This window comes from Macaca mulatta, chromosome 13, assembly GCF_049350105.2.
Source record: "Macaca mulatta isolate MMU2019108-1 chromosome 13, T2T-MMU8v2.0, whole genome shotgun sequence".
NCBI lineage: Eukaryota > Metazoa > Chordata > Mammalia > Primates > Cercopithecidae > Macaca > Macaca mulatta.
Genome location: NC_133418.1, coordinates 10,026,394 through 10,048,871, shown reverse-complemented (window position 1 = coordinate 10,048,871; position 22,478 = coordinate 10,026,394). Strand labels below are relative to the sequence as shown.

General features: G+C 39.4%; 1 protein-coding gene across 50 annotated transcripts in view; it reads right to left on the bottom strand.

Moving 5' to 3' along the window:
- Window positions 1–1,097: 1,097 nt before the first annotated feature.
- Window positions 1,098–22,478, bottom strand: part of MAP4K4 (mitogen-activated protein kinase kinase kinase kinase 4) — a 192,506-nt gene continuing 171,125 nt past the window's right edge. For 23 of the 50 annotated variants that reach the window (XM_077958876.1, XM_015112995.3, XM_077958877.1 and 20 more), the window contains 9 exons: window positions 22,160–22,277; window positions 21,671–21,841; window positions 18,785–18,928; window positions 12,840–12,974; window positions 10,226–10,326; window positions 8,549–8,698; window positions 7,844–8,003; window positions 6,859–6,998; window positions 1,098–4,638 (listed from right to left, as the gene is read on the bottom strand). In XM_077958876.1, coding sequence (XP_077815002.1) covers window positions 4,555–4,638; window positions 6,859–6,998; window positions 7,844–8,003; window positions 8,549–8,698; window positions 10,226–10,326; window positions 12,840–12,974; window positions 18,785–18,928; window positions 21,671–21,841; window positions 22,160–22,277 — 1,203 coding nt within the window. In that variant the 3' untranslated portion in view covers window positions 1,098–4,554. Of the gene's footprint in view, window positions 4,639–6,858; window positions 6,999–7,843; window positions 8,004–8,524; window positions 8,699–10,225; window positions 10,327–12,839; window positions 12,975–18,784; window positions 18,929–21,670; window positions 21,842–22,159; window positions 22,278–22,478 lie in introns of all 50 variants that reach the window. The other 27 variants (XM_077958882.1, XM_077958899.1, XM_077958884.1 and 24 more) reach the window with 3 other exon arrangements.

The window sequence follows — 22,478 nt, the reverse complement described above, 5'->3', positions numbered from 1 at the left end:
ATGTGACGCATGGATACAGTCTGATTTACCTAAGGGAGAGGTAGACCAGGTATGGGAACTAATATTTGAGTGCCTATCTTCTCCCATAAGAAAATACAGTAACGACTTTCCCCAAGTTTTGATCCCTTAGCCATTTTACTTTACAGAATACCTTAGCTACTTCTGCTTAATGAAGCATTTTTTTTTAAGTAGATGCCAGAGAATGCACCAATTTTACTGTATTTTTTGATGTGATGCCAAGACACAGAGCTGGTGTTGGCTGAAGGGTCTTGATTGGATCCCCCGTTGCTTCCTTTAAGTGAAATCTCAACCAATGCAGGAGAAAGTTGGAAGAGGAGGAATGCATGATGGTCCCAAGAAAACTCCACCAGATTTTTACTGCTAATCATCCACCAACTGCAACACATCAAGTAGGAAAAGAAAAATCTTACTCACCTGACGGCCTAAGTACTTATAATTTTATTTTCACATTAGAGAGATAACATGTTTCTAGGATGAAGCACGAAGTGGTTTATTAAATTCATGACAATGTAGCACGGGCAGCCCCGGAGACTAAGGCGAGGTGCCCATACTGAGAGCGTGGCCCCAGATCTGCCTGACGGGGATCACGCCTACCAGGCCTACGGGGGGTTGATGGAGAACCCCAGCGCTTAGACACAATGACCTTACATTGAAGGGGCTCCAATGATTAGACCCAAGTTAGTATTTATGCGCCAAACTGAGAAAGAGCTACTTTAATTGTCCTATTACAGACATCATGCTGTTTTACTTTTTGATCCAAATTCAGAAACTGCAAAAATGCAACATTATTTCTTTCTTAAAGATAAGGACCAGCTTTACTCCGTGTTGGCTTCAGGAACATGGTGATGGAGGTTCATCTCCCACTTCATCTCTGAGATCTTTAGACAAACATTGGCTACTTCCATAATCTACGCCTGGCCTTGGGCAAGCCCCTGTCGTCCGAGACAGCAGAATACAGGAGCCTGCTCTGGTGCGGGCAGCTCAGGGGAGGCAGGTGTGTGCATCAAATATGGATCCTCACAGGAAGGAAACATTCTGAAGGCTCAGAACATATTTCAAACTCATGTCACGTAACATAGGTGTCATTTTTACTTTATTTAAGGAAAAAAGGTTGGGGGGACAACAGTAATTTTCATAATACACAGTAGACAAGTTAGCACTGCAAAAAAAAGGGTTGTGTACTTGCCACCAGTCTGCTTTGCAGCTTTTATAATTAGTAAATTTAATGCAGTTTGTCATTTGTATTACTATTTAGCAAATTAATAATTGGCAAAATTAGGGTAAGTGTGCTACAACTAAGACGAAAACCTAAATAACCCATTTAAAAAATCACTTAAAATAAACCATAAATATGTGGTGCGCATTAGTGTAACAAAACCATTTTTGTAAACATTTTCTCCAACATTAACATGTGCATGAGAAAAAAGTAAAAACACTGCACTCAATACAGAAAGGGTTACTCTGATCTCAATACAGAAAGGTTATTACTTACGAAAGCTTTGACTAAACCTAGAGATATTTTTGTTTTGTTTGGAAGAGCACTCCTATAACAGTTCAATGTTCCGTATGTAATGGAATCATTACAATACTGTTTTCTCGTGTAATTTTGCCATATTGGCACTTCTGTGGAGAAGTCACTACCCTGTAAAAGGGGGGAAAATAACTCCTTTCCTAAAAGAATCTAAACATTTCAACGACTCCCAATCTTTTATGGAGAAACTTCACTGGGTACCTGCATCAAGCTATAGCAACTCAATCTGGTTTACAAGGGGGTGAGGCTAAGAAGGGAAGGAAAAAAGGCAAGTAAAGCACAGACCAGGAAGCCCCCGCCTAGAGGGACAAAGGGTGGTCCAATTTCAGTAACTTAAGTCCAACAATGGATTCCATTCAGTTCACCACAAACACCAAGACAGTGCCCACGGGGTGCCTGGAGCTACACAAGCAGAGCAAGCACAACTCGGTGTGAGCTCAGACCCCTTCACCACCTATGGGAAAGCCAGTTTTCCTCAAGTTCTAAGCACTTGGTAATTCCAGTGAAACGCCATTTGCATTTTTTGTGTAACCCTTGACTTACAGATGTGGAGCTTCAAGTCTTTGGATAATGTAAGACCACGATGCCACATTCTTTGTTCTCTGCCTTCTCCCACTTAACATCAGACATTGAGCATTTCTTCAAAGACATCTGCCCACCTTTTACTGTTCTCTAAAGCCAGGGAAGGAGCCACAGTCACCTGTGCCTTTCCTTCTTCTCTTGGTATGTACACAAGTGTGTTCACTGTGGCATGTTTCATCTTATGAAAAGCCTAAGCGTGGATATAAATCACAAGCAGGAATTTAATTCTAACTAAAGTCCTGTGGTGATGGAATCCAGCCTACCTCAAATCCCTTTAAAGATTAACTTTTCAACCTTCTCTAGGTTAATTACAAACCAGTAGGCGGCTTTGGCCTTCAGCACTGCTCCAAATTCGTACAAATGAAACATCCATTTCCATCTTCTTTTCCCTCCCCAAAAAGTAAGGCTTCTCAGCTTATCTTGTCTTTATGGGTATACACAAAACCACCAGCTGCTGTGTCTGCATTCATGGGTGGATGGATGTACTTGACTTACCAGATGTTTGTAGCTGAAAGGAGGGCCTTTTTCAAAAATACTGAACCAGGAAGAGGAAACTGACAGGGGCCAGAGTGGGTGCCAAGTGGGATGGGAAGCAGACACAAATGGCTGCTGTGTTTAGGTGGGTGGGGGCAGAGGGAAAATCCCCCATTTTCACAATATACAGGAAAAGTAACCACAAAGGAAGAAGATTAAGCCTAAAAAACAGCAAGTTTCTTTTGATGACTGAGGTTAAAGCGGCCATAATGCAGTATTTCCACTCGGAACTCGACAAGAGGAAAGTCAGATGGCAGGACTGGGACACGGAGCCCCTGATCTTTTTCAGAGACGGTAACATCCTTAGGGGAGCTGAGTGATGACCATGAAGCCATGAAACAGATTCTTTCTCAAGACATTTATTACAAATGTCATGAATATATTCATAAAGTAAAATCGGTTTAAAAAACAGAGAACAAGAGAGCAAGTGAGGAAACGAGAAAAGCCAGGACTTCGGTATTACACCTAAAACACAGAAGATGCCGACTTCATGAATAAGCAGAATTCACTACATTCTTAAAATAGTTTTAGTGCATTGCATTTTTAGAAAAGGGAAACTCCCCCGCCCACGAGAAAAGGTTCCTGCAACACTGAACAGTTTGTGTGACTATTCTAATGTGACCACCTGTCTGCTACCACCCACCCCCCACATCGAGAACACTGAGATCTCTTGTGTCACGGGCTGCAGTTGCCCCATCAACCTTTAATGCTGAATCTGGTGAAAACAAAGCATTCTGCTTTCTAAACTTGGAAGTAAATTGCATCAGCCTTAAGGCTATTTCCCATCTTCATGGACAGTTCTTGTGCCTGCTGACTTGTGACAATAAAAGTCAAACTTCAATCTGGTCGTTTTGGTATTAAGATTAAATTAAACATTAATGGTTTCTTCCAAAAACATATAAACTAAATCACCTCTCAATGCATTAAGAACAATGAGGTAGGCAAAAAAAATAAACATGTGGTTTGAACTTTTTTCTTTCTTCTGCAAGTGCAGACTGTGGTAAAACTGTTGTTGCACTTCTAGGTTTAAACAAAAATTAAACCTTTAACTGAGGCAGTGCTAATACTGTCACACAACAAAGTTCTGGCCATTATACAAAATGCACACGTTTTCTTTTTCTTTTTTTTTCCTTTTTTTTTGTTTAGAACCATCTGCACATGATTTAGGCAACCTGGTACACAGAAAAATGACTGAGTTCTTGGCCAGGACCCCCCACCCCAAATCCAAAGAAACAAAATGGGACCCCTTAACCCACCCCACCCCAACTCCCAAGCCCCACCCACAAAAAAGTTATCCTAGTAACTGTGTCTTTCACATTTTATAAATATTAACTTCTTAAACCTGCATCTTCTTCTTTGTCCACATATTGTCACATTACAAAAAAGAAATGTCAATTAAATACACTGTTAATGTTACTATATTAAATCTGCTCTCTGCTTCAGCACTCTGCTCCTTTTACCACCACTTCTCACCTCCTTGTGCCCACTGCCAATAAAACCAACGGCGTGTTCATGGTCGCCACTGTCAGACACCCACAAGACAGAGTCATTCAGAGACAAGGAATTCTGGAGCTGGAGGAAAGGTGTTTGCTTTCCAGTATGATGCTCAATCCCAAACACTGATAGCACCTGATGGTAGAATCTGAACAGCACCAGCTGCATTGCAGCCTTGATTTATTTTGGAGTAAGAAAAAAAAAAAAAAAAGAATGGGGATAAACTGGTAAAACAGGAACAGGAAGGAGGGGAGAGAACCCAACACGTGAGGTCTGCACACACAGCTGTCCTGGTTGCCCTCGGTGCAGCTCCAAGCTCCAGTTACAAGGAATTCCAAGTTCTCAGGATCTTGAAGACTCTGGAGGCCAGTAATCCCTGGATCACACTGCTTCTACCAGCTCAGAAGAGAAGTCCTGCCTAAGGTCATGAAATAAACCTGACTGCTGCCACCAGACCGAACAGAGGCAAAGAACACCTGCAAAAGCCAGAAAAGAGAGGGCATGGTTACCATGGTCATGCAGCACTTCCAGCCAGGGAATCTAAGCCACCATCATCCTCAACACTGTACGAGAAGCTGAGACCCCCAAAGAGCCTTTTCAAAAGAAACTGAGGCCGGGCGCAGTGACTCACACCTGTAATCCCAGCACTTTGAGAGGCCAGGAGTTCCAGACCGGCCTGGCCAACATGACGAAACCCGTCTCTACTAAAAACACCATGTGGTGGCACACACCTGTAATCTCAGCTACTCGGGAGGCTGAGGCATGAGAATCAATCACTTGAACCCAGGAGATGGAGGCTGCAGTGAGCCAAGATCACACCACTGCACTCCAGCCTGGGCAATAGGGGGAAACTCTATGTCAAAAAAAAAAAAAAAAAGGCCGGGCACGGTGGCTCACGCCTGTAATCCCAGCACTTTGGGAGGCCGAGACAGGTGGATCATCATGAGATCAGGAGTTCAAGACCAGCCTGGCCAAGATGGTAAAACCCCATCTCTACTAAAAATACAAAAAATTAGCTGGGCATGGTGGTGGGCGCCTGTAATCCCAGCCACTCAGGAGGCTGAGGCAGAGAATTGCTTGAACCCAGGAGGCAGAGGCTGCATTGAGCCGAGATCATGCCCCTGCACTCCAGCCTGGGCAACAGAGCGAGACTCCATCATCAAAACAAACTAACAACCCACAAAAACCTCTGGGGCAATTATCAATTTATACTTTGTAAGGAGTGACCATCTGCAGCCAATTTTTATTACAACTCAGGCTTGTTACTACTAACTCCTTATACATTGGCATATTGTGAGAACACAAAGAAAAAAATGGATGTTTCTGAAGAGTTATTTCTTTCTGCTTCTACTGTTAACACCTTCTAATAAATAAATGTCTTTAAAAAACACAATGAGCAAAAAAAAAAAAAACAAAAACACACAATGAGCAACAGGGAACACTCCTTAACAACTAATTTCTTTTTAAAAATCAACAAAAAATGTATTAATTCTTCATATAATCCATAAAGTAATAGAATTTTTGTGCCTTTTATTAATATATCTTAAAGGACATGACATGCATGATAAAAATATTTAAGTGCCTGAAATTCAAAGAATGTTATAGTTGCAGCTACGGTAAACATACTTAGGAAGTATAAGCCAACAAGCTGACAAAATCCTGGATTAGGTCTGAGCTACAGAGATTTTCAAGGTCACAGATTTGGGAGATCATCTGTAGGCAAAACTCCACTTGAAACTGAGTTGTAGGGCTGCAGAAGACAGTGGGTGGGGGTGAAGCGACTTTGTGTTTGGGATGTATTGGGCAAGCAGGACCAGCTGCCAAGGACAGATGTGTAGTTTCTTCTTTCTCACATTAAATGATTAAATGTTTAAATCTGAGAACTGGGCTGACTGCTAGTCTGTCAATGTGAGGCAAAAGGCAGAAACGTTCTTCAGAGCCAAGTTTCAAAGGTCTGACTGGACAGAAGAAAGAAAGGGTAAGGCTTAGTAAAAATCAGTTCCACCCTCGATGCCTTCTCCCTTGGCAAACAGGGATGGGTCAACGCCCCTGGCCATCTACCTGCTCCCCTCCAAAGCCAGTTTGAAAGGGACTTCCTGGGAGGAAGTTGCCACAGGAATCGTCCCTGGAGTGATACGGCCAGTTCTGAAAAGCAAAGGGGGTGTGATGCCATGGCGTCTCAGGTGCAGGAGGTTATGTTATGTCTGCATAAGATGATTTTTACTGTGAAACATTTGTGACATGCAAACCTAGGAAGCAATTTCACCACTCACAGACTAACAAGGGGCATCCTCTTGACACACATCAGGCGAGAGGAACCTTTCGATGTAGGCAAATCACACGGTGGTTCCTTCCACTCACAAAAGAATTTCAGTCAACTCAACTGGCAGCTTTTATCTTCCCTATCTCTAAACTAATTGTTATAGCCTAGACAGGTCATTTAATAGAGTTAAAAACATATATACAAAGCAAAACCCAAATATGTTAATTTCTACAGCAGAAAAATATCTCTGTCCCCTCATAGCAAAAAGCAAAACATAACCCAATCCTCACAAACATGACTAAAAAGCAACGTTTAAAAAGTTCCTTGATTATTTTTATCAAAACTCCAAGGAAATTAATAATCAAACTCCATGCAAAACAAGCCATTACTAAAAGACAGAGCAACTAAAAAGAATCCATAAGAAAACCATTACCTTGTCATTGCGTTCACACAAGAATTTTAGTCTTTGAGCCCTTTTGTGCATGAACACACCATCCAAGTGACCAGTTTCCACAGATCGGATCTCTATGGCCTTCTCTCCCCAGCCCATTGTCTGATTGGATCGAATATACGCTTTTGGGGAGGGAAAAATTACAAACCATTAAAGATAAGGAAACAGCCCTGAAAAGATGTTGCTTATGTGATAAACAAATATTTTTATACTTTTAAATCTTTTTAAAATTTAAAATTTAAATGCCTAGCATTTAAATATTTGTTTTCAAGGAACTCTGCCTTTGTAACCACCTTGTCCATTCTGTGAAGGAGTGACTTGCATCAGTGGTTGATCTATTTCATTCTCCTTAGGCCTTTCATGCCTATCTAGAAAAATGAGCCACTGAGTTTAGAGTTTAGTGCACATATTTTTATCAATCCAATCACGAGAGAAGGCAGGGAAGAGAAACGATGAGTGATCAGAGACAGTGACTTAACTACAATAAAACCAAAATAGTTTTGGAATAGAAACCCATGAGAATGTCAAATATCAGTCTTTATTACTGAACGCAAACTAGGAAACTATGCACAAGGCTGTTTGTAGTTACGGCTCTACCATTCTCAAGTGCAAATAATTTCCCTTTCTCTCCGTCTCCCTTTACCAATTCGTTACCAATTCTCTGTCTCCCTTTACAAAGTGGTCAACAAAAACATGTCCGATTTTCCTGTGGATGTTTTAAGGATTAAATGAGAGATTATGATAACAGGATTTTTAAAGTATAAAATAATTTCTTGGATTTTGTTGTAAAATAGACCTATGACTATTTCCACGGACTACAATCTAACTTTCTACCATCTACTGCCAACCACTCTGTTCAATGGTAGCCAAAAGGTCTGAAGGACATATAAAGTCAGCATGATAGATACATGCAGTCTCAGACACGGCTCCACGTTCACTAATGCTGCCTTTCCCAAGTTCTCCATACCTACTGACGTAGGCATCTCTCCCCACTGTAGAACTACATCCTTGGTGATCCTTCCATATGTGTTTACATAAACCCCCTCATCTTCATAGCACACCAAAAGCTCCATTCCATCTGTATTGGGGAGGATGATGATTGCATGGGGTTTGATGCTACACTGGATCTAGAGAACAGGAACAAAGTACAGGGAAGAATGTCTGTGGTTATTTCCAGCCCTGTGAAAGTGCTCAGTAAGACTCTTGGTGAATGCGCTGGTACCATATCCCTGGTGATAAATACAGCAATTAGATAACATTTGAGAATACTCATGCAAAATATATCCCCAAGTCTGCTCTTTCCCAGTAATATACTCTACTGACTCACATCTCCTGAGGCCCATGAAACATATTTGGATGCTGGGCTCCAACTGAGAACCACTCCCAACCCAGGGATGTTCTGGCCTGCCAGCAACTGCCCCAAATCCATCCCATGTTAGTCAAAGCAAGGGCTAAGAGGTTTTCACAAGGGCTCCACAGAGCCAGGAAGGTGGATTTCCACTTGTCTAAGAGCTTGGAGCTACTGAAAATTGCTTATCATTTAAATACTCACCCCCACACCGAGGGGAAATGAAGAATCCCTGCTTGTGTTAGTTCACTAAGCAGAGTAAAGAAAAAAGTCAAAACAAAATGAAGCCAGTCAACCAACCATAGAGTGTGGGTTCTTTCTTACGTGTGTTGGTAGATAAATGTCATAGACTGATCCGGAATCGACATCAACAGCATGGAATCCAGCACAGGATCCATAGATCACTTTCAACCTCTGGCCTTCCTCAACAGTGAGATCCACCAGTAATGGCTTATGTACCAATTCTCCAAATGACTGCAAAGAAGCCATAAGAGGGAAGTGAGAAGATGAAGGAGAACTTACTTCTAACAGATCAAACTAGAGAAGACCCAACATACTCAGTTATTCCATTACTGAGCCACACTGGCAACAACGGTAAGCAACAATACTCTACAAAATTAGTCTTTATTATGTTTTTGCCTGTTAATTAGCATCTGGAAGATACTTCTTCCAGAAGTTATGTTCCAAATCTCCCTATCCAGACCAAGATTTCTGCTCTGTCACTTACTGTGCTGTTGGCTGCCTTGATCAGAAAAGCATGCACAGTAAAATAGCGAGGACTTTCCCAAGCATACTACTCAACTATTCAAATGCACAGGAGAGCAACAGGAGTTGTAGGAGTCACACACTGAAAACTGTATCACTATTACCATACTAACCTCTATCTGAACTATAAAGATCTCTAATTTTCTGACTAGACTAAAATGGTGAAAAGGCTGTATGTGCTACAACAGCTTGGATTGTGCTGGTGGTCTCCGTTTTTCATTGACATCACTACCCACAGTTCACAAGACTAGGATAATGAAACAGCAGCTTTAAATCAGGTAATATGTATAAAACCAACTAGCACAGTACCTGGTATATAAAGAATATCAAGGTCAGATCTCAGAAGATAATATAACTGTATAACCAATTATCTTTATTCAGTAACACTTGGATTTATTTTTTAAGCAAATATTGTAACTCCATTTATCCTGCTTCACTGGGAAATCAAGCACTAGGCAATCCAAAAATATAAATTTTCCAAATAAATTAAACTTACCCCTTCAATAAAATAAAATAAAAAAACTATTCTAAAAAGCCAATCACCAGGCAATGTGAGGTATATTTGTAAATTCCATGAGTATTTTTGTGAACTCCCAAATGAAAAAAGTCCTAATTTTAACACTAAGTACTCAATCATTTACTTTCCTAAAACTGTATACATGCAAAATGGCAAAAACATCTTAATTTATACATTAGTTCAGATGTTATACCTGAGTTTTTTATTTAAACAAAAATGGAATCATATGAAATATTTTAACGTTTTTCACTTACTATGTAATACTGTTCTTTGTCATTAGAATTTCTGTAATTTAATCTTTAATTAGTATTTTATGAACAGATATACCTTAAAACTGCCCGTCAGACACAGTTTTGTTATCAAAAACACATCTAAATCTTTATACGCATCCATGACTCAGGTGAAGGTCACCTTTTTAACTGGAGGGTGGAAGTGCTGTTCTCTCTTCCTCTGTTACCACATTGCCACATCAATTATAGTGTCTACCCAACATTCATCTCTCTCTCCTTCTCACTCTGTGGGCTTAGAAAGCAGATTAACTAAGCTTATTACATTACATTACATTAGAAATGGTTTCTTATGATAAAGTTATATGCTATATTAGCACATAGCTTTTATATTAGCAATTTTAACAGTTCAGACTTTTTAAATGTATTCCCTGACTCTTGGTTGCAGCTTGCATGGCCAATACTATTTTAAAATTCACTTGATGTTGTTACCTTAAAGGCCATAAATTTGTGATATGGCTTTGGTGCCCACGCATAGACTTCCACAGAACTCTTCAAAGCAATCACCAGAAATTTGATTCTTTCATATTTTACTGAAAAACAGTAAATAAAAAAGCAAGGGAAGCACAGTCAGTATCAACATAGCCCTCTAAACTGTTTTAGTTGTCTTCTGCAAACTTTATAAATATGCCTTCTATTTATTCATCCAAACAAGCAGGGGAAAAATTCAGAGACAGATCACACCTCATAGTTTCCTTTTCCAACTCTTTAATGTAGTTTGACCATCAATGAGTACTTTCACTAATGATCCTCATCTTCTTATAAAAGATTCCAAGATATTTTCTAATCAAGGACAATGCCAGGTATACCACCCTAAAGTCTTCAAGGGCTCAGTATCACTCCAAATGAATAACAACATGATTGATCAGCCAAGAGACTTCTGAAACATACAGAGAGACTGAGGTACTCCTTACAACTTTCCCGAGTCCTGCATGGGGCTCACACAGACTGAGGAAGAAAAAAGGCTTATACTAAAATATTCAGGAGTCTTGGATTCTACCAACAGAAGTATCTGTGCACAAGTCCAAGTATCACTAAGACCATTTCCTGATCTACAGAAGTAGTAAAACTGCCTCCTTCCCATAGCTATTTTGGTGCCCTTACTGCCAGGCAACTCTGACAAAACAGGTACTCCCAGGGGTCCCTGAGTACATGTGACTTACTAATGCAGATCCATGATTTCTTTACAAGCTGACATCACACCACTACTTGATTCCTTCTTTGCGCATGAAAGAGAACTTGTTAACTGATAACTCCCCTTGTTAAACTCTACATATTACCACTGTTTAAATAAATCAATAAACAAACATTAAGACACAAAGGTTTCTAAGAGTTTGACAAAACCAGTACTGTTTCACAGACATCTGCGATGATAGAAATTCTCTGTATCTGTACTGCTAATCTGATGACCACTACACACATGGGGCTATTGGACACTCAGAATGTACTAATGATATTGAGGGTTAAATTTTAAGGTTTACTTAATTTTTGTTAATTTAATATACATTTAAATAGCTCCCTGTTCCTGGTGGCAACCATAATGACAACGAATGAATGATATTATCCACACTTATTTCCTGAAAATACTTATGATTCATTCTGTACGAGTGACAGGCAAAAAGACTATTGTTCTGTTCTGGGGGAGAAGCCCAACAGACTTTTAACATGTCTGCCTCTTGCTCCCCCTGTAGGATAATCCATTCATGTACATTTCATCTGTTATGAGCTGTTTCATTATATTTAGCCTTAGATGATTTTAGTTATACCTCAACAAATAAAAACACTTTCCACTTCCAGAAAATCCTAATCCTAAAATCTATCCTAAGCAGATAGTTCTCTTTCCCGTATCATCAGAATCATCTGAGATACTGAGGCAGCTCCCACAATCACCACTAACCAATGAGCTGAGGGGTGCAGACAGACTACACGAACAAGACAACGCCAAGCATGACAACATCCCTGCGAACAGAGGAACTGATGATGTACAGATTTTCATAAACACAGAAAAAAGAAAACACGCAAGCAGAAACATTCAATAGGTCCGTAACATTAATCAGTTTTAGGTATACAGAAAAACTTCCTGTTTAAATTCTGTTAAGAATATCACATCTTTCCCATAAAACTTTAATTTAGCTAAGATCCATTTTTTCTCCCGTATGTCTAACATTTGTCCCAGTATTTTGTTTTTTTCATATTAAAAAAAAAAAAAATGGTTTTGATTAGCTGGGCATGGTGGCAGGTGCCTGTAATCCCAACTACTCAGGAGGCTGAGGCAGGAGAATTGCTTGAACCCGGGAGGTGGAGGTTGCAGTGAGCTGAGATCACACCACTGCACTCCAGCCTGGGCAACAAGAGCAAAACTCCATCTCAAAAAAAAAAAAAAAAAAAAAAAAGTTCCGGTTTTGTTTCTGTAAGATTTTATTTCATGAGAATCACTGCTTCATGCCAAGGAGAAAAAAACAATACAATTGCCATAAAACACTGACTGGCCAGCTGGGCTCACTTACTAGTGAGGAGCACAGTAGCTGTGCACAGGCACTTAATTCAAAACGGCAGGCCATAAGCCCTAGAGTCAAACTCTCAAACTCTCTTACCAGTGCCTGCCAAGGACCTTCAGACCTCTAAGTGGAGAATAAGCCTGGCATGTAAAAAAGGACTCAAGTCAGCTGGCTTCCACTGGCAAGATTTCCTTAAAGAGGTTACCGTGAACCACATCTTACAGAGGACAGGAATGTGGACTGTCAAAGAGGAGGAGTGGAAAGACTCTCACAAGATGAACAGCGTAGGGGAGACTGAGGGTGGAGTGAGTTGCAGGGACCAACTCTGTTATGCATATAGGTGCACAGAGGGAATAAGACAATGTCTAGATGAGACTTCAAGATTAGAATGTGCCTTGGAAACAGAACACCAGAAATGATTCACGTGTTTCAGAAACAAGTTTATTATTACAAACTTCCAAAAAACCCGTGAAAATTTAAAGTTTAAAATTCAAACTGAACTCTAATTAAACTCTGGAAAAACAAAATATGACGCTTCTAGAACTTACCAACTTTATAATGTACACATCCTTCCAAATCCCCTACGGTTGTCCATCCCTGCTTCTTCTCAACTTCTGGATCATTGTGAAGTATTTTATTTCTTAACCAGGACAAATAGTAGACACGTAACTTATCCTTTTTGCCTAGCAAAACAAATATAAATATTTTACATGCATATTCAGAAGTAGGTCTCATCATTAATAACAATAGTAACCCAAAGAAACTTCTACAAAGAGTACATATCATTTCCTCCAAGAAAACCCCTTTGTATCAAAGTTTTACTAGAAACTCAATTCAAGTTGCTCAGATGGACTTTTGAAATCCCTACAGAATTATCACTGGGTACAGGCCTGGGCTAGAGGGAAAGTTTTTAAAAAACAATCAATTCACACTTATGTAGATGGGTAGTATCAATAAACTACAAAGTAATACAAATATCTGCATAATACAACCAAAAAAGCTTATAAGATGCTTTCACATGTACTATGCCATCTGATTCTCAAAACCCTCTAGAGTAGCTACTATCTCCCATTTGACAGATGAGCACAAGGGTTAAATCAATCACTTAATGCCAGCACTTAAACCTAGGGAAAGGCAAGTCACAAGCTGGAGATGTGTACCACAGAAACAGCTGACAAGGGAGTCATATCCAGAATATGTAAAGAACTCCTACAAATCAAATAGAACAGGAGATAACCCAATAGAAAAACTGGACGTGCCACTGTAACCGGAACTTCGCAAAAGAAGTGATCTCAGAGACACACAAAAAGATGCTCGTTCTCAACAGTAATAACGTGTGTTAAAACAATAATGAGATGATTTCATACACCTATTGGAATGTCTAAAATTTAAAAGACTGACAATATCAAAGGTAGGCAAGGTGTGGAACAACTAGAAACTTCAGAAACTAGTGTGTAAACTGTTAGAACTGCTTTTGTAAGTTTGGCATTATCTATTAAAATAGGACATGTGCATATCTTACATATGATCTGGTAATCTCTCTCCTAATGTAAGTGTATGTGTATGCCCCCAAGTACACCAACAGGAATGTTCATAGCAGCATGGTTCCTAATAGCCCCAAACAGGAAACATTAATCTCTGAATGGATAGTAAAATGAGTAAATACATTGTGGTGTAGTCATCTAAAGGAACAAAGAGAAACTACAGCTACAAGCAACAACAACATAAACGATGGTGGGCAAAGCCAGCCACACACTCACATCAACAAGCTAAGAAGAAAAATCACATGATCATATCAACAGATGCAGAAAAACATTTGACAAAACCCAACACCTACTCACAATAAAAACTTTCAGGAAAATAGGAATAGAGGAGGAACTGCCTCAATTTGATAAGAAACATCTACCATAAAACCCTACTGCTAATGTCATACGTAACGGCAAGAAACTAGATGCTTTCCTTGTAAGACAGACAACAAGGGAAAGATTTCCCTTCTCATAACTCCTAGTAAATGTTATATTGGGTGTCCTAGCTAATGCAATTAGAAAAAAAAGGGAAATAAAACGTACAAGGACTGGGAAGGAAGAAATAAAACTGTCTTTCTTCACAGAAGACATGATTGTCTACATAGAAAATCCTGAAGAACCAATAAAAAAAAAAAAAATCCAAAACCAACCAACCAACCAAAAACCCTGCTGGAACTAACAAGCGATTATAGCAAGAATTATAGCAAGGTTGCAGGATACAAGCCTAATAAAATAAAAAGGTTGGTCACTTTCCTGTATTTCCTGTTTACCAGCAACAAACCATTAGAATTTAAAATTAAGACTACAACACCATTTATACTAGTACTTAAAAAAACAAAACGGGTACAATAAATCTAATAAAATTAGTCCTTTGCTAGTTTTATTTAAAGAAAACTGCAAATTCTGATGAAATGAAAGAAGAACTAAATAAATGGAGAGATTTCCATCTTAATGGATAGAAGATTCAGTATTGTCAAGACATCAGTTCTTCCCAACTTGATCCATAGAGTCAATTCTAATCAAAGTCCCAAGTTATTATGTATGTATCAATAAGCTGACTCTAGAGGCAAAAGACCCAACACAGTCAACACAATATTTAAAAAGAACAAAGTTGAAAGACTGACAGTACCTGACTTCAAGATTTACTATAAATCTACAGTAATCAACACAGTGTGGTTATTAGCACCAAAAGAGACAAATACATAAATGGAAAAAAAAGAAAAAATGAGCCCAGAAATAGAACTATATGCCGGGCGTGGTGGCTCATGCCTGTAATCCCAGTACTTTGTGGGGCAGAGGTAGGCGGATCACAAGGTCAGGAGTTCAAGACCAGCCTGACCAACATGGTGAAACCCCGTCTCTACTAAAAATACAAAAATTAGCCAGGCATGGTGGCACGTGCCTGTAATCCCAGCTACTCGGGAGGCTGAGGCAGGAGAATTACTTGAACCTGGGAGGCGGAGGTTATGGTGAGCCGTGATCTCACCAATGCACTCCAGCCTGGATGACAGATCAAGACTCCGTCTCAGAAACAAGAAACAGAACTATACAAATATAGTAGTAATCTTTGACAAAGGAGCACAAGCAATTCAATGGAGAAAGGCTGGTCTTTTTAACGAATGCTGCTGCAACAACTAGATACCCACATGCAGAAGAAACCACCACTACACAAACTTTGAAACTTTCACAAAAATCACTTCAAAATGGATCATGGACCTAAATGTGAAACACAAAGCTATAAAGCAGATTCTAGAAGGTAACAGAAGAAAATCCAAGGGACTCTGGATTTGGCAATGACTTTTTAGACACAATACCAGAAGCACAATTCATGAAAGAAAAAGCTAGTAAGTTGGACTTCACTAAAATTAAAAACTTCACTTCTGTAAAAGACATCATTCCACAGCATGAACAAGCAAGCCACAAACGGGCAGAAAGTATCTGCAAAACACATACCTGACAAGAGACTTAAATCCAAAATAAAACTCAACAATAAGAGAGCAACAATCCAATTACAAAATGGATTAAAGATAGAAGAAATACCTCACCAGAAGATATACATAGGAGATGTACCATATGTCATTAGGAAACTGCAAATTAAAGTGAGATATGCCTATTAATTCCTACACCCCTTCAGAATGGCTAAACTGCAAAATACTGAAAAAACGTTTAGAAAAAGTCTCAAAAAAAAAAAAAAAAAAAAAAAAGACATAGCCGTCACTAGAACACATACTGTTTTATCATTAGATAAAATTAGTTCAATGAAGGCAAAATCGACCTAACGTGTTCAAAGTCTGGACAGTGCTTGCCTCTGGGGGCAGTCCCTGGGTGGCTTCACAGGGCAGTTTTGGGGTGCTGGCAATGTTCCGTGTCTTCAGCACGGTGGGGCTATCTGGATGGATTCTGAGTGTGACAGCTCACTGAGCTGTATGCTTATCTGTACTTTCTGTGTATGTCATACTTCAGTATCATCCTTTTAACTTTTGGGGAATTGTTTGCAGGAAAATATTCAATACATGTTAAGAGAAGAAAAAGACCACATAGTTTTACATATAATGTTTTGTTTCCATCTTGTGAGATATATTTACAGAAAAGAGGAGAGGGAAATACAAAATGTTAGTAAGAGTTACCTCTGAGATTGGGGTGACATTTTGTTTTAGTCTTCCTAAGTTTTTTCTATTTTTGAAGCTTCCTACAATTGACATGTACTACATTTATGATTGTGAAAACCATTAAAAGCTAATAAGGAAGGAAAAAAAACAGAAAAGTAGAACAAAAAATGATTACTGGTATCAGCTGATTATAATGGTTAATTTGTTTTTTTTGAGACAGGATCTCACTCTGTCACCCAGGCTGGAGTGCAGTGGTGCTATCACAGCTTACTGCAGCCTCAACATCCCAGGCAAAAGCAATCCTCCTGCTCTGGCCTCTCAAATTGCTTGCATTACAGGCATAGGCCGCCGCACCTGGTCTCAGCTGATTACTGATCCCCATGAACTGTCTAGTTTCACTGGATCACTAAATGCAGATTTGTTTTCTCCAACTTAAATAACTACCAGCCATCAGAACTCTAGTTTTAAATGGCTGTTTCCTCATTTAAGTATAAATAGTGAAATTTTTGCATTTCAAGAAACTCCTTTACTTAACAACCAAAAGCATATATGAGAAATAAAATAACTACAAGCAAATATGTTACATAACTAGCTTGTACTAACAAGCAGATAATTAAATCAAAACCATTGGTGGTTTCATAAGTGATTATAATATCATAAGTGACTGTAAGTGGTGGTATACAAGACCCATTTAAAGTCTTACAATTTTGCATACCATTTGACCAAGCAATAACACTAATTATTAGGAAATTATGATCTATGTAACATGGTATGCGCCTAAAGGTTAAGTAAGCTACCAGTATATCTGTGAAAAATGTTCACATGAGAGAAAAAAAAAAGGGAATATACCTAAAGGGCAACAAGAGAAGGTAAGTAAATACATTTTAATACATCTATGCAAGGAAACAGCCTGTGGTCATATACAATGGAGACCATGGAAGGATGTTCAATGGCATGGAGAAAGCAGACTACGTGTTTTGGACAATCAGGCCTGGATGGGATACACCCGAACTTCAGGACAGAGGTTGCCATGGACAGGTAGATGGGGGAGGAACAGGGATGCTGACTGTATATACAACAGTGTACTGTGACAACTGTTCAAACCAGCGAGTTATAGTTAGTACGTGGGTGCCATTATTCCTATTATCCCCTGTATGTTTGAAATATTGTATAACCATTTTTATGCAGATTTTTTCCCTTAAGTGTATAGTGAGTGTGATGTATGCTTAAAAGACTGGAAGTTAAAAACTTACAAAAGTTAAAAGATATGATCTCTGGATGATTTTACTTTTTATTTCTCCTACTTGTTTTCCTGTAGTAGTTTATATTATACAATTTACACTAAGAAAAATGCTCTTCTTAAAAAGAGACGTAATTGGCCTGGCGCAATGGCTTGCGCCTGTAATCCCAGCACTTCAGGAGGCCAAGGTGGGCAGATCACGAGGTCAGGAGATCGAGACCATCCTGGCTAACATGGTGAAACCCAGTGTCTACTAAAAATACAAAAAATTAGCTGGGCGTGGTGGCGGCGCCTGTAGTCCCAGCTACTTGGGAGGCTGAGGCAGGAGAATGGCGTGAACCCGGGAGGCGGAGCTTGCTGTGAGTGGAGATCGCGCCACTGCACTCCAGCCTGGGCGACAGAGCGAGACTCTGTCTCAAAATAAATAAATAAAAATAAAAATAAAAAAGAGACATAATTGTCTTAATTCACATAATAAAAACCATAATACTATACTTTTACAATAACGGCAAAGAATACTTCCTTTTGCATGTACAAAAATTAGCCGGGCGTGGTGGTGCTCGCCTGTAGTCCCAGCTACTCAGGAGGCTGAGGCAGGAGAAATGCTTGAACCCAAGGAGGTGGAGGTTGCAGTGAGCCGAGATCACACCACTGCACTCCAGCCGGGCAACAGAGCGAGACTCTGTCTCAAAAAAAAAAACCAAAAAAAAAGTCTGGTGGAAAGGAGTGGCCAGAGACCTACATATTGGATAAGGCAAATGAAATCTAACAAGCAACTGGGCAGAGAGAGCAGTGAGAGATGCCAGTGAGAAAGCATACATTCGTATGCTTCTCAAGACTGCTTTTGGAGGAGCCACAGATCAAATGCGCGTGTGTGAGCTGCATCTGAATACATCTTCAGCTCACATGATTGTCAAGCCTCGATGCAGCTGTATCTTATTTAATCAGTACATCAGAGAATGAGCTAACTGAAGTTTAGTGTGTAAAGCTACAATACTGTTAAGATTGTTTAGTGTGCAAAGCTACAACATTGTAAAACAACCTTGTAAAGCTACAAGATTGTTAACAATAGTGTTAAGATGGTGTCACATATTCTGCTTTACAAAACAAATACTCACCAGATATTGTCACCAAGACATTCAAGCCCTCAAGTACGTCCATTTGTTGAAATCGTCTTCGGTTGATCAGAGGATAGACCTTCCCTTGGCCACTTCTGTCCAGCAGCATCAGGCCACTCTCTGTACCCACTAGCAAATTCACTCCTGTTTCAGGGACACAGAAAGGCCTCAATTTTATGCTATGCTTGGCAAATCCCCAGGTTGCACAGAAAGGATAACATCATCTATTTGGAAAAAAGTGCAGCTTCCTTAATTCACCCAGAAGAAGAAATCCTTAAAATAGTCAGAGGTCAAATAGTTAAAGTAACCAATCCTGTAACACATCACCATGTAGCAATGATGCTGACATATTTAAACATAAGAAAGGATAAGGGAAAGAAAAAGAAACCCTTATCCCATCAATTTCCTTAATAATCCATTAGTTTCTAATTCTTCCTCAGTTCCTCGAGAATGTTATATGCTGATTATTTCCTGTCTTTACAGATTCTATGTCTAATTAGCCACATCACACATTTGAACAAACCTTCACCTGATACCATGATCTCTTTGTGCTTCCTTATCTTTCATTGGCAAATCTCTGGAATGGGCCACATACAGCCCTCAAATCCTTAACAGCTTATGATTTGGCTTCCATCACTCACGTTTAAGCTTTTCTTAAAGATTACTTTCCACCATCATCAAGAAACAACTGCACTCAGTTCTCTTGTCCCTCCATTTCTTAGGACTATCAAAATATTGTGACCTCCCCATGTGACTCACCCTATTTCTCTAACCTTGTACTGTCACAGTCTCCACACTCTTCTGCTGTGATGTGACATCTCCTTCCTTGTTTCCACACCTGCCCTCTGCTTCTTCAGTGGAGACATTTCCACTGGTGTCCATTTGGTGACACACACACACCTGTGTGTGAGCGTGCCTCAAAACCAGTGACTCCTAATTCCAGGCTGCTACTTTGCCTCCTGCTTTCCACCCACTGCAGATCTCTACTGAAACTAGCCTCATAACTTTTGCCATTTCTATCAACAGCTCCCAAGCTGCTCTGCAAAACTAGCTAAAACTGGCCACTAGAGCCAGAGAAAACCTCTTCTCTGTGCCTACTTTCCCTTTCCTCTGCTCTCACAATTGTTCAGGCTTTGGCAGCCTTATAAGTGATGGATAGAGACCTTAATTAAGGTTGTTAAAGGAGCTTCTCTCTACTTTCTCATGATGTACATCCAATCAATCCTAATCTTGCTAAAATACTCAAGTTATGACTACCTTCAAAAACTGCACATTCCATGTAGAAATTGTCCCAAAGGCCTTGGGCTGGCATCTAAGACTGATTACCGCTTGGCCAAAGCACTTCTCCCTCTTGATCATTCATGTATTTCCCCAAATGCTCTTGTTCCTTGATCTAGAACCTTCACTGTCAGAATCACCTTTGTAACATGTAGCACAGACAACCTTACATTCCTAGGGAATTGGATACATGTATGTATGTGCTGATTTCCTCAGTCATCAACTCATCAAGACAAGGAATAAAGTATTTGTGTAGAGGGAGTGAGGGGGAAGAATATCATGGCACACACACGTATGCCCACACCCCATTTCCAGATAATTTGAAATAAATAATTGTGACGGCACTGACAGAACAACGCTCCTAGAGCTGTCTCTCAGTTCGTGCCTGGTCCCTATCGAGTTGACCGAGTTGGGATTATCCCAACATCTGGAGGAGAGTATCCACCCAAGCAATGCTTGTGGGGATACTGATTTAATGCTTAGAGATTAAAAAAAAAAAAGCTGTACAACTTAAAGAAAAATATTTAAATATGTAATATGTGATTCATTTTCATATAATTTTATTTGTGAGGTTGGCCATTCTGCCCTGACTATATCCTTGTCAAGGTGGAACTTATTTGAATATTATGCTTAGTGTTTTCCCTGCATATATCTAGGCAAATTGATCTAAAACAGCTCAGAAATTATTGGCAGAAAAGACACATACTTATTGATAGAACTGCTGCCAGACAGATACCATTTCAAAGGTTCTATTTTACACAATATTTTGTTATTTTCCTGGTCAATCTTCAGTATCAAGTAGATTTTTTTAAACTCCTATGTCAAGAATCTGGTAATAACTACACAAAATATGAGCCTTGTGACAAAATATTATTTGCATTTCTAAAAATAAACATATAAACATCAACCTCAAGATTTTACAGTAAGAAGGAATGAGGGAGTAACAAGATAAGCTGAAGACTCTTTTCAAAACACAAAAGCTGAAGGTATTGTGGCACTTACACTCTATCTTCTACTTCTCCATGATATATTTCCAAATTGTATAATTGTACAGTTGTATAATTTTATAAAGTACTGAATGCTAATAGTCAAAAGAATATAGTCACTGTGAAGTCCTTGGAAATTACGAGCATGAAAAATGAAAAATACTGGGTTGCATGTTGCAGTAAGTTTTTATAAATATACTTCTCCAACATTTCCACTGCTAGATATAATTGAATTTTATAGTGAAAACAGTCAACCTCAGGGTTCAGGGGTACAATGTACACTATTGAGTATAATGTGCACTATTTGGGTTGATGGTTACACTAAAAACCCAGACTTCACCACTATACAATATATCCATGTAACAAAACTACTACTAAAAATTTGTTCAATAAAAATAAAATGGAGATTAATCATTCCAATATTTGACAGTTAAAATGAGTCAAGCATATACATGTGCCACACCAGTCTGCTAATACACCACTCTGCATGTGACAGGAGATGGGCATCACAGAAGTCTTCCATCCTGTCTATCCACAAACTATTCAAAGCAGTACTTCTCTAAAAGACCAGCCACTGCTCAGAATAAAAATGAAAGTGTTAGAGTAGTGGCTAGACACCTACCCCATAAGGCAGCACACAGAATTTCAGAGTTAAACCTCTTCTTGTATTTACGAATCTCTGGGGTATCACTCTGTGGCCTAGTGTTGGTAGGATTCACATTGACCACTGAGCCTTTCCGGGTAGGATCTTGCCTTATGGCTTCTGGTCTCATCCCATCACAGGAAAATCCCACTGAAACACAATACATTTGAAATTATTTTCTGTACACACACACACCATGCCTGCCTCCCTCCCCCAATACACTTCAAGTAAATATTCATGTGGTATAACCAACACTTTGTCAAAGAGAAGGTATCTGTAAGCAATATATATGGAAAAAGGAAATGGACTCTGCAGAGCATTGCAATTAAGGCAATCCAACTGGGATGGGAAGTTTCTGTACCTGAGGTCTGTGCCTGTGAACAACCAGCTACACCTAAGCCACCCAAAAGAGCAACTCAAAGATAAAGTCCCATTTGTCAGCTGCTTTCTTGTTGCTACTGTACTTACCCACAGAAGTCACTGTTGTTCCACTAGATGGAGAAATCTGTAGTAATCTGGGGTCTATAAAAGGTGTAAAGGAGGAGGAAGATTTGTGTTTCTGGAGTGTGCTACTAGCGGACTGAGTCTGCAATGTAAATTTCAATGTTATTAATACAACTGGCATTTTTAAAATGAACATTAAAAATATACATTTCAATTCACTTCTGTGTTGCACTAACTATTTCCCAATACTTTGCTCTATTTCTCTTGCATCATTACCCCAAAAAATGCTCTGCAGGGAGCTTCCACATGGCATAGCAACCCTCAGGGCAGGCTGCTTTACTTG